The sequence below is a fragment of the Phacochoerus africanus genome, chromosome 2 (genome assembly GCF_016906955.1).
Source record: "Phacochoerus africanus isolate WHEZ1 chromosome 2, ROS_Pafr_v1, whole genome shotgun sequence".
Taxonomy (NCBI): Eukaryota; Metazoa; Chordata; class Mammalia; order Artiodactyla; family Suidae; genus Phacochoerus; species Phacochoerus africanus.
Window position 1 is genome coordinate 215,918,721 of NC_062545.1, and position 13,163 is coordinate 215,931,883.

The 13,163-nt window shown below is 35.0% G+C and overlaps 1 protein-coding gene across 11 annotated transcripts in view; it reads left to right on the forward strand.

The window, feature by feature from the left end:
- Positions 1 to 13,163, forward strand: part of PTPRD (protein tyrosine phosphatase receptor type D) — a 523,599-nt gene that overhangs the window by 298,524 nt on the left and 211,912 nt on the right. For all 11 annotated transcript variants that reach the window (XM_047767649.1, XM_047767654.1, XM_047767651.1 and 8 more), the window contains exon 5: positions 10,336 to 10,524. In XM_047767649.1, coding sequence (XP_047623605.1) covers positions 10,336 to 10,524 — 189 coding nt within the window. The remainder of the gene's footprint in view (positions 1 to 10,335; positions 10,525 to 13,163) is intronic.

Below are 13,163 nucleotides of genomic sequence, written 5' to 3' on the forward strand. Positions count from 1 at the left end.
TGCCTTCAGGAGCCAATCACTTCCCCACCTCCAAATACTATCACACTTGTTAGGATTAAACACATGGATTTTGGGAGGAATAAAAACATTTAGTCTGGAGAAAATATCATAGAATTGATACTATGTTATTTTCAGCACAGGATTTTGATTTATCCTGTCCCTGCTATTGATAACTTTGGTACATTGGTCAAGGCTGTTTCTGTGAGCCTTCTCTGTCACAGAGTTACTCTTTCCCCGTATATTTTATAAATTCATGGGCAGAGTTACTTTGAGAATATGACAATACACCATTTTTTGCTGAAACTTCAGTTTACCCATTTATTCTTTTATGTCAGTATATAGACTCATGTCTTAATTTAATGTTTTATTATTTAGTAATACTGATTTTTTTTAAATATTGTGGTTCAGATGTTCCATATTTGGCTAATAGAAACCTCTTCAAGCTTTGTCTGTGAACACCCTGTCGTTCTTTGAGTACTTTCCTGTACAACATGTGTTCCAGGTGCATCTTGTTCTTTCCTTGTCCCAGTGCTGCATTGAATTGGTCATTTCTCCAAGGAACTGTTTCCTTTCACTACAGGGTCATATTTAGAAGCCAAGACCTGGATACTGGGTATGGCCATTACTATTGGAGATTGCTGTTTCTAGCCTCTCAATTTACACAGCTAGGAAAGATGTGTTTACTAAGCTTGTATAAGAAGTGTATATGTGTGTGTACACTCATTTACAATTATATTTTTTTCTGTAATAAAAAGTATATTTTAAAAACCATGAGTTCATACCAGTATCTCAATCCCATTCCAAAGCCACACAGTTCATTCTAGTTTTCTTATTTATGTAAAATTTGATGGTATACAATTTGTACTTTTTTTAATTTTATAGTTTACCAGATGTGTTCTTCAAAAAAAATTTGTATTTTATATTTAAGTATAATTGATTTACAATGTTATGTTAGTTTCAGGTCTATAGCTAAGTGATCCAGTTATACATATACATATATCCATTCTTTTTTAGATTATTTTCCTGTATAAGATATTACAGAATAATGAATAAAGTATTCCTCTGCTGTACAGCAGGTCCTTGCTGGTTGTCTCTTTTATATATAGTAGTATGTATATGTTAATCCTAAACTCCTAATTCACCCCCCCCCAGTCTTTTTCCTTTGGTAACAGTAAGTTTGTTTTTGAGGTCTGTGAGTCTCTTTCTGTTTTGTAAATAAATTTTATTTATTTTTGTTTACATTCACCATCAAATAGTGAAGCAGCCAGGATGAATATTTTCCCTGGCTTTATTTGATTTGTGCTCATTAGAATTCCTAACTTTTACAAAAGCAGCAAATAATGGAGACAGAAACCAAATCTAATTCTCTTTCCGTTTCTTTACTACTTCTTTGTCTCTTTCTAAAAACAAACAAACATAAAACGGAATTAAATTCTTGAACTTGTAGCTCTATTATGCACTTTTGCTTTTTTTTTCTTAAAAATTCTTTGTATGCTTTTGATATAAATTTATGTAAACTGGTTTATTTAATATTCAAAATCAGACAGTGTTCAGGATAAGTATCATGAAACCAGCTTATTAGTGAAAATAAATCAATGGAAAGCAGTGAGATTTGTGAAAGTGGAGGTTATTATATTTTTAAATGCGATTTGCATTCCCAAGTATGAAAGCATAGTCCCTTATTCCCTTCCCTACCACTCAGTGAATTTTGGATCACAAAGAGTATGATCATTTGCTAAGGTCAAACACAGATAACAGTGGGGGTTAACTGACTTATTGGCATGTGAAATTGCAGCTACCACATTCATGCAAATGATAATTTAATCTAACTGAGTTTGTATTCTGCTACATAGACAGTAGACATTACTCTGTGATTTATAGGATAATTGCATACATTGCTTCTAAACAAGTTTGCTTTACTCTGTGCCAAGAATGCCTTATAACCTTCTCCACATGTGAAGAATATTTCAGAAAATGGATCTTTACTCTGGATTGCTCCGTGGGTGCTGGTTAGTATGCTGAATATTTAGTAGCTGCTAATGAGATTCCTATCAGCTTATCAATGTCCAATTTCCTGTTTTTGCATGGCCTAATTCTATGAGAAATTTTTGGAGACTCTTAATACCTAGTAACTGGCCCTAAGAGATACCTAAATCTACTCTGAAATAAAACCTTCTTTGATTAATTTATAGCTATAGTAAGACAAGCATACCCCTCTGCATAATAACTTGCAAAGAGGATCTTGGACTAAAAATCCATGGTTTCTTGTTCATAATTACTTTGGGGGGGGGAACAGATCTTATATTTGTCATTTCATTTGGAATATCATTTATTAACTGGCAGTTTCTTCCTGCTTTCAATAATTTCTTTCTGACTTAGAATAGCCTTTGACTTAGAATGAGAAAATACCTCATTTATGTATTTTTTTCCAATTTCATCTATATGCATATCATTCTGATAATGGCCCAGGAGCCTAACTTTGCCAGAAAATGTTGATTTAGCTTTTCTTTCTTTTCCTTTTATTTTTCTATTTTCAGTCCCTTATTCAATTCACTTGCAGGAAAATTGATTTTGAATAATATGGTCATGATGTCAAAACAGTACAAATTATACCCTGCTGCCATCTGGAATGGTGAAAAATAAAAGCTTTATTTACACTGTTTTCTTTAAGAAAAGAATAGTAAATGTTTTTCCCCCTCTTCAGGGACTGTATTCTGGAAAGAAATGGTTCTTGTTTGTAGCCTGATAGTGTGGTGTATTCTGAAAGATAATGACTTGAAAACTCATTTGCTGCAAAAAAGTAGCAAATAGTCCAACTACTAACTGCTTAGGCTTCCAGCCTCTGTGACACAGATCTTTCTGTTCTCTCAGAAAAAGACAAAGCCACTCAGGGTAGTCATTACAGGTCCCATATTATAGAGGAGATCTCTGTGCAGCTTCTGGTTAGAGGGTTGATATGCTGAGTCTACTTGCATCTACTTGGGGTTTGCATGCAGTATTTAGGGGTCTGCTCAAAGTAGAAGCCCTACCACTTATTACAGCCCTTTCTAGATAATGCCATAAAAGTTACAGAATGGTTTTAAGAAATAAGTCCAGTGCTGAAGTTGAGCTCCTTGGGTCAATTATTCAATATTTATTATCCTTTCACAGTCTTCCATTTCTCATCCTCATTATTGGGTAGCACACATGGCGGAATTCTATCCCCAACTAGCCCCAGTACTAAAAAATGAGAAGTCAATTGATATGTATCCATGGATTGATGATTTGTAATATAGAGATATTTTAGGAGTTTCCATCATGGCTCAGCCGAAACGAATCTGCTTAGCATCCATGAGGACACAGGTTTGATCCCTGGCCTCCTTCAGTAGGTCAAGGATCCAGCATTGACGTGAGCTGTGGTGTAGGACACAGACACAGCTCAGATCTGGTGTTGCTGTGGCTGTGGCATAGGCCATCGGCTACAGCTCCTAGCCTGGGAACTGCAGGTGCAGCCCTAAAAAGACAAATTATTTATTATATCCCATTGATCTTTAGTCTCTAGTCCTTTCTGCTTGAAAATAAATAAATAAATAAAAGATAGCCAGGTATTGAGAATTATATTTATTTTGTCTTTGGTTATAAGTTGACCCTGATGAAGAGTTCTATCACTGTTCATGATGAGTATTTATTCAAAGAACAGCAAGTGGTGCAAAGGAAACAAGATGAAGTAAAAACACACCAAATCTAGAGTTACAGGTTTATTATTATTTTTACTGTGTGTAAGACTGGGAACAAGTAACGCTCTTGGTGAGTCTTTGTTTTGTAGCTGCAGAAAATGGTAGTTATGATACCACCCTTGCAAACTTCAGGCAGCCCTAATAAATCTGAAATGGTTTCAGTATTTTCAGTCATTCACAGCAAACCTTTGTATTTACCCAAGTATTTAGTTATTTTTTAAAGTTTGTTTGGGAGAACAGATCAGATGACAATATAATTTGTTTTCTCTCTACCATTGATTAATCAAAAAGTCTAAAATTTTGTTCAAAGTGAGAAATGAGGGCTTTGACTAGCTTTTAAGCGGTTACTTGGCACTGATACCACCCTCTGATTTCACATACATGTCTATATAATCCCACTATTTTTATGAGTTGTGTAGAATATTTTTCCCTTTTACAGTTTATTGCTGCAGCTCTTGTTCTATCAAGCTTTAGAGTCTCTTGCCTCTGTTCTCTTTAAATCTTATGTGGGAGTTTGGAATAGAGTAAGTACATATATGCTAATATTTTATTAGATGCCAAGCGCCAGTGCCAGGCAACACTAGGCACACTTAATGCATTATCTCATTCAATCTTCCCATATTTGAGCTGGATACTATTTTTACTGACAAAGAATCTAATTATCCTGCAGATACAATTAACTCACAACAATATAGAAATTGTCTAGATTACTTCATACCCAGTGCCTGACCTAGTCCTGGCACAAAGGAGCCCTTCAATAAATATCTGTAGAATAAATGGTGATCTATTGACTATCCAGTAGATTTTTAAAACTAAGAGTTCAAAAGTCCTTTTTCTTTTAATATAATGCAACTTTCATAAATGTAAAGACACTTTTTTTATCTGACCGTCTTGAAACCAATATATTTAAATTTTCCAAAAGGATTTTTTACTGTCTTCTGTATAAAAACCCACTGACTTTATGTTGCTTAGATTAGTACTGTGTCTCTAACATGTAAGGCTACCATTCAATACCTTTAGAGGGTATAGCACTTTTATTTAAGAAAATATTCATTCTTTTCATCTAATGTTTGACTTTTGTTAAGGAAAATGTCCCTTATGCAATTCTTTCATCCTTCAAAAGGACAAAAATCATTTACACTTCTATAAGATTATATCATAAATTCCTAAAGCTTTAAGACACCCAGCCACTGAGAATTTTTTTTTCTCCTGGCAGTGAAAGGAGACCCAGAGTGTCTGCCTCAACATGCAACTGGGTGATTCACGTGGATGTTATCATTAGTTTGAACATCAAGCTTTCCATTATTCTAAAGATAGGAGAGCAGAGTAGAGATACATGTTCTTTTGAATTTCATTGCGTTTACACTTTTTTTTTACATGTTGACATTTTGACTTCTAGGCACTTGAAACCGATATATGAGGGGAGCCTTCCTATAAAATTAAGAAAAGAGGAACTGAATTGTGTGTTTCTAGAGCAGCAAATGCACTAAGTTGAAGAAAGAACCCAAGTGTAAATTGCATGTCTCAATTGATGAAAATCATCTGCTAATTAAATAAAACTGTTGACTGTAAAAATGAAGACATCATTAACAACTATGTTTATAAGTCTAACACTACTTAAAACACTACAAAAGATAGTTTTTGCCTCTTAGACTTATATTCAAATTGAGGAAGCCAAATTTGTAGCCACAAAAGTGTTAAAGAATGATTAACTGATTAAATCAGTATCATTAAATGAGCTGAGTAGGAATTCAGAGATGCCACATGAATGAATGCAGAAACAGTTGGCAAAATTTCCTAAATATATCTCATGGCAAGTGTTTATTGATCACCGTGATGGTTAAAAAGAAGTAACATATAGCTCTACCTTCTGTGAACTTCAAAAACTTTTAAAGAGGAGCCACTATGAACTATTTGGTCTTTAGAAAAGGGATTCCAGGGAATGAATTCTCTACAGGAAAAAAAAAAAAAAAGTGCTTATCTCTTCCTCCAGATTCTGAGTTTGCTTTTTATACTCCATTCTCACAAAAACATCTATATTGTCACTAATACCTAAATGATCAGGTATTTTTGCCAAATCTTTTAATATTTATTCTGGAAGACTATTCTCCTGACATGACTGACATGACTTTTCTTCATAAACATATTTGCTGTAAGTCTGAAAAATTAGAAATGTGACATCCTGATAAACAGTTCTTCATGAAAAACTTTCTTAAATCACTGGCAGCAGAGTCAAAGCACCAGTCTATTTGAGTTCACTGAATCCTTGCAAGATTAGGCTAGAAGAACTGCTTAGGGCTACCTTAGAAGGAAGTGTGGCCTCAGCAGGCAATTTGGTTTTGTGTTTCCTATCAAATAAGAGAGGTTGAGTGTTAGCGGAATTGGAGCAAAAGTAAGCATCATTAAAATTGTTTATGGATGAACAATGAAAGTAGTTTGAGCATATTATGCAAAAGCTATTTCTTGATCATTCACAGACATCTAAAGCATAACTCCCTACAAAACAAAGTCAGGCTATTTCCCTGACACATTCTATTCAAGTCCATGGTAGGTTAGGGGTTATTAACAAAAGTTCTACTGCAGTAGGAAGTTAACTCTGGAAAATGCTGATGTTCATTTTTCTCTTTTCTTAATGGAACTGAAAGTTTTATATCAGCATACTTTATTAAGACCCCAAACAGATTCAAAGAATGTGCTATATTTCCAGGTCTATTATAGCTGCCATTACAAACAAAATATGTATGACTTCTACGATTCACTAAGCACAAGTATGTAGTAATCTGCCCTTTAATGGCCTCTCAAAATGACAGACCAAATGGCTTTGTGAAGGTCAAGTCTGATTTAAATTGTTGATGAATTAGTAGCTAATTCTGCATGATTGAATATTAATATGGAACAGTGATAAGTAAGGCACTTTAAAGCTTAATGAGCACATTAATGAATAGGACAAAATGTTTTTCTTTTCACCTCATGCAAAAGTTTTAAGCTGCTAACATATTGGCAATTTGTTAATTTTTGATTTTGCATTTTTCTGTAAAAGTTTATGTGGTTAGCATGTAAAAGCCAGACTTTTTTTCCCTCAAGTTCTTAGTACCATACGTTTGATGAGGTATCAAAATTAATGTTAGCAAACGGCCAAGGAAGTTTTATATAAATCACTAATAAATGTAGAGGTGAAAAAAAAGCAATTAACATCTTCTAAACTACGCCCACTGAGATAAGCATGCCAATTAGAAATTTCATTATTTCTGTAGTTCATTTTATGTTGAATACTCAGTTTTATTGCCAAATACCTGACAGTCAAATTGGAAACAAGCCACAACTGTCAACGTATAACAGCTCTGGCTATTTGAATCTGTTACATTGTGATGTTTCTCATGAAAATTTAATGAAGAAAGTGCATTCAAAGAGGTTCTGTGTGAAGGGGGGATGGATAGAATTTAATTACCCTTATTAAAAATAAGAAAGGAACTCTCTTTACATTCTCTATCCAATTAGTATGCAAGAAAGATTATCTTTGTTGTGCACTTGTGTATATGGAAAGGGGACTCTACAGTGTTCTTTATGAGCCAAGAAGGAAAAGAAAGGTCATGCAAATGTATTAGACTGTTTTCCATAGGGCACAAGTCAATGTTGTCAGCTCTCCCCAAGGTGAGGACTTCATTTCTTATAAATGGTTATTAATTCTAAATTTCTTTGGTAAGAGCCTTCAGTAAGTGGCTCAACAATCTTAAGTCTTTGACACTCGTCACCAATGGGCATAGAATATTGGCATGTGTTCTTCAGAGAGATGAACTTGTAGAAGAAAAGTAATGACTAGTAGAGCAGTGACGATGCATGCTAATGTAACTAGTAAGAATTTGTGCTACTGTAACTAGTAGTCAGACACCACAGAGGAGGTGGGGGTAACTCAGTAACTTGAAAAAGACAGAAATAGCTCAGGAATCCCAAGGCAATTTTTTTTTTATTAGCTGAAGTTAGTTACTTTCAATATGGAAATTAACAAAAAAAAATCTAATAACTTTTTTAGAAACAACTCTAGGTGACTGAAGCAGGGTAGTTGACTTTAGGGAACTTGAGGTGGAGTATTTTTGTCCTTTGAAGCATTTTGTGTCATTAGCTGCCAAAAGAGATGTCTTCTAATATAATGTGTATGGTACAGTGTCTATTGAGCTTTCTACTTTTTTTTTTTAAATTTTCCCTGAAACTAAGCTTTAGATATAAAACCTTTAAAGACATTAAAAAAATACCCTGATGAAATTCAAGTGGAATCAATTATTAAAATTAACTTAACCTTATATGCAAAATACTCTTTTATCTGATTTGTAATTTTTAACGTTTCCTTGGAGCCTTGAGAGTCCATCTTGAAATTCCATTCTTAACTACTGTCTCTGACATTTTTCCATTGTAGACCTAGGTTTGGCTGACAGTGTGTAAACATTCAAATAAACAGAATCCATCACTGCTTGCTCAGAAGAGTGCTGTCTTTCAGCTGAAGTGAAATGTAGCTCATGGATGTTAACTCTTTTTTTCAGTCTCTGGCCTCAATTAGCTGGTGGGACAGGAAAATATTCTCTAGTGAATCCATGTGTCAAATTCAACTTGCCTCAGCAACTTCTTTTGGACTTCGATAAACCTCACTGTGGGAGAAACAGCCTACATTTCCCCGTTAGCCCCTCAATTTTCTCTTCCAAGGACCTGGGCTTAATGTTCAGGGTACCTTTCATTGCATGGGAGCTTTATTCTTTGGTAGTATTTTGACATTCATTTACTATTCACATTAAAAAAATCTCTCTCATATGTGGAATCAAAAAAATAAACCCACTACTGTAATACACACACACAAATCTCTCTCTCTGCTTCTTAATTATTCCCCTAATGAACACTCCACCATAAGCAGTTTTCTACTATGTGTAGTAGAAAACTTTTCAATCACTGCAATATACTCATATGTAGGCTTGGGAGAAACTGCAGTTCTCTCAACATCTGTCAGCTCAGACTAGGTTGATGTCAAGGGGTTTGGATGCAAGTGAGTTCCAGAAGAATTTGTGTCATTGAGAGATAAACTGATGAGAATTTTAAATATACAAGACAGTGGACTGACTTACTCCTGCAGTTGATCTGAGGAGGGAAAGCGTAACTATGTTCTCAGACTGTGATTTGGGTTGTGTGGCTTTGTAGAAAAACAGACAGTGTGCTTAGCAGATGTGATTTGTCTGGGGAAAAGTGGAGGATTTCAGTGGTGGCAGAAGAAAAGTTTCCCAAGAGGGAGAAAATGGGTCCCGATTTAAAAAGCTAGCTGGATTTAGGAGATCTGAGTTTTCCCTGTGACTATGGAGACAGTGAAAAACACATAGACTGGACTGACAATGCTGTAGAGTCCTTTTCCTTGGAAATTGTGCCTCTTTAGGAAGACTCAAAGGATCATATCAGAAATTATAGGAGGTATCCAGAGAGAAGCTAGGTACCACATCTGATGCCTTCTGATTTCCTCACTGGTTGTGTCTTGAGTGAGTCATTTTGGAATTGACGGCTGAGGAAAACTCATCAGCGGTCAGGAGGAAGTGTTGATTATATTAACACCAGGCCTCATTGGAAATCAACATGTTTTATGATAGTCTTCAAACAAATAGCTAAGTTCTAATTTAGATCATTACTATCTATATAGCTAAGATCCCTTCAGTGCTTGAATAGAATGTACTTTTCTAATGCTGACTGGCAGATCTGGCAATGCAGGTTATCAATGTGAGTCATGCTTAAGGGAACTTGAATTTGTAAAGATCTAAGAGCTGGGACAATTTTGATGTTGGGTAGGGAGAAGTGAACTTTGGAAGAGTTGAAGATTCAAAATTTAGGGGTTTCAAGTTTTGAGTGACTGACAGTGGTACAGGCCTTTGGAATGGAGGAAAGTTTTCTCTTACCTTAAGGAGTATATACTTCTGTGCTGCATTTTTTGAGTTACTTTTGTCCTTTTCTTCTTCCATAAGGAAAAGTTTTAGATAATTTTTTGACTGTTTGAAATTCTTTATAAAGGAATTCATTCAGATAAACCTTTGCTTGTGTGAAAAGAATACAATTTTATCTGAAAATGAAAGGAAAAACAGAACAGATTCCAGTGCAGATAGCGTAGTCTGGCTCCCCGGCTTGTTCTGCATGTACTTACTGTAAAACTGCTCTGCTGGGCCAATGATTTCCCCTCCTTGAGGAGTTTCCTTCTCAGTACTTATACTTCTGATGTCCCTTTCTTTCAGGTCAACGCTACTCTTTCCTCAGTGCCCGTTTCACCACTTCTTCTTAGTGCTCCTTGACCTCCTCAGACACATCCTGTGTCATGACTTGTCCTGTGCTCCTGGAGAACTTGATGCATCCCTAGGTTGTGGTTATCATCAAACATGTCTGAACTCTTTGTTAGGCTGTGGGCCTCTTACTTAGACTGTGCACAGTGCTGCCCGTGAACAATACTGCAGCCATACCCTAGCCTGACAGTCCAATGCCACCTGGTGTATGTTATCTTCTCAACATTTGCTAGGATAGTGGGAAAGATTAATGTTCATTGACTCTCTCTTGAACCTTAGGTATCTGACTTGATAACATATTTGTATCACCTTTTGTCTTGCAGAGGATCAAATTCCCAGGGGGTTCCCTACCATTGACATGGGCCCACAGTTGAAGGTGGTGGAGCGTACACGCACTGCCACCATGCTTTGTGCAGCCAGTGGGAATCCGGATCCAGAAATCACTTGGTTCAAAGATTTCCTCCCTGTTGACACAAGCAACAACAATGGCCGTATTAAACAGTTACGATCAGGTAGGGTCTTGTTACTGTTTCCACAAACTCCTAGAGAATTTTTATTTTATTTTAGTTTAGTTTAGTTTTCTCTTTCTTTATTCTTATTTTTTATTTCATTTATTTTTTTTTAATTTTTAGGTATTGCTTTTTCTCCCTCTTCTCTTTCTCTGTTATTTGATGTGTTGTCCACGTTTGTGATGTCATAGCCCGTTTCAGAGTCTTTTTCCTTCTCTTTGTGTTTTGCAGCTTCTGTTTAATCCACATTGCTCACTGCTGTGACTGTATTTTTGATGATATTTTAATTTACTGCTCTTCTGCAGTATTTAATGGATCCATTTTCTCCTCTTTCTTTCTTATTTCTCTGTTTTCTTTGGAAACAAAATTTATTTCAACATTGGACCTCATTCAGAAATTGCAAGGAGTTCCAATGGTTATATCCATTAAAAACCAAAATGTTCATATTAAACACTAAAATGATTCAGTTTTGTTAAAGTGTGTTTTCTCTGTCTTTTCTACATTTGAATTCATCAGAGTACCAAAGTTTAGTAAGTTTGGGCACATCTGCTTTCTTTTCACTGAAATATAAAACACAGAAATGTCGTCTCATGAGTAACCAGATGTATTTTTTTTTATAAAGTCCTTTACAAAATACCCATGAAAGGAGGGGATCTTATTAATATCATTACAATATGATTACCAGTATTTTCGACACATTAGCCATGGTAGTGTGCGCCCACACTAAAGATTTTTAAACCCTCCAGTGACTGGATCTACAGAAGTCTGCTTTTGGTGTAGACTCCAGCCTTCGCTCCTTTCTCTCTCTCTTTCTTTCTCTCTCCCTCTCTATCTCCCTCTCTCTCCCATGCCCTTTTTTCCTCTCCCATCCCCATCCCAGGTTTATTCCTTTGCTCTCTTTAGATTAAAAATAGAGATAATTGTAAGTTTTGAGAGCCTGTCCCTAGGTAACTTCACAGGGACATATACTAATAAGCTGTTTACTTTGGCATTGGTAGTAATATTGATAAAGAATTCTAAGTTGTTTAACTGCCTGTCTTCCCAGAATTCTCAGCTTTTGACCTGTCCTGTGATGTTAAAGCGTCTTGTTAACTGCCTCTTTTGCTTGTTGTCAGCAGAATTGTGTAGATTAGCATTCTGTTATTGTAAATAAAGAATTAATTATTCACATGTAACATAGATGATTTAGTATATAAAGCTTTAACTCTGAAAAATTTGTACCAAATTATAAGGAATATAATAATATTTTTATGCTGTCTTTCTTCTCTCCGTATTTAAATCTCCAGAATCTATTGGTAAGTGCTTAGTTCTGAAGCGCACTTCACCCCCACTAATTTCCATATTCAGATTATTATTATTATTATTATTAATAAAATGCATGGCATGCATTTTACTAACTGTCAGTGTAGACACCAGATTTCCTTAGTGGCGCGCACATGCACACATCCACAAACTGTTATCGTAAGAACACTGTATAGAAAAATAAAATAGCACACAAGTTATATCACACAAATGTAGCATAGTAAGTAGCATAAGATATATCCAGTGAACATTGTTTGTTTCTAGTTAGTTTTTAGTATCTCCTATAACAGTATATATATATATGCATATCTATATATATACTTAAATAGATTAGCCAGTATTTTCTTCAACTATATCTTTAAAAATATTGTTTAGTTCTTTTTTTTTTAAGAATATGAGGCATATACGATATAATTCTAACCCTAGATGATCCCACATCTAAGAACTCAGTTGCTTCTCTGAGAAAGGCAATGCTGCCTATTGTGGTCTTTACCCTCTGTGGTATAATGCAACTTGCTTTTATGATCTAATAATATTATCTAATATATTCCTGTTTTACCAGTATAGTAATTCAAGTTTCTTTTAAGACCTTATTTAATTCTGTAAATCTAATTTAATTCTTCTCCCCAGCCCTAGCCTCCTTCTTCTCGTACTAATGCTTCTTCTTTCTAATCTTATTTGCATTCATATTATCCACCCAGGTGGTACACCAATAAGAGGTAAGAGTGCTGAACTAACGTTCACAGAATGATCTTACTCATTCTTTCTGTCCTTTCATCACTCTCATCTTTGTCCTGTTTTCAAAATCATTTCAATAATGTCCATCAACTTTTTACTTTTCCTTTGTACTGTTTTGTTTGATTGGTGACTCTCACATTGTGAATTTTTCTTTTCTTTTCCTTTTTCTCTTTGTTTTGTTCATTTCTTTCTTTATGAAAATGATTATTTAAGTTGTGATATGCTTCAAAGAAAGCATATCCAGGTCTTTAGACCACAGACCAGTCACAGCGTACCATCTGTCCCTCTTTTTTTCCTTTTCTTCTTCTTCCTTTTTCCTTTTTTTCTTTTTTTTCTTCTTTTTCCTTTTTCTTTTTTCTTTTTTTTTTTTTTTTTTTTTTTTTTTTGTCCAACTGGAGAAAAAAAAAAAGATCATTTTTTTTCTTCCTTAGCTGTTCTTGTTCTGGACCAAAGCCAAGATGGTCTGGAGAACAGTGGCAGACATGCAGAAGACAGCCTGGAACATCTGCTTTTTGTCTTTATCTTTCAGAAGGTTTTTGCTTTTGCTCTTCAATTCTTTTTTCTCTTACTATCTTAAAAGTCAAAGAATGACTCCCCTTTCC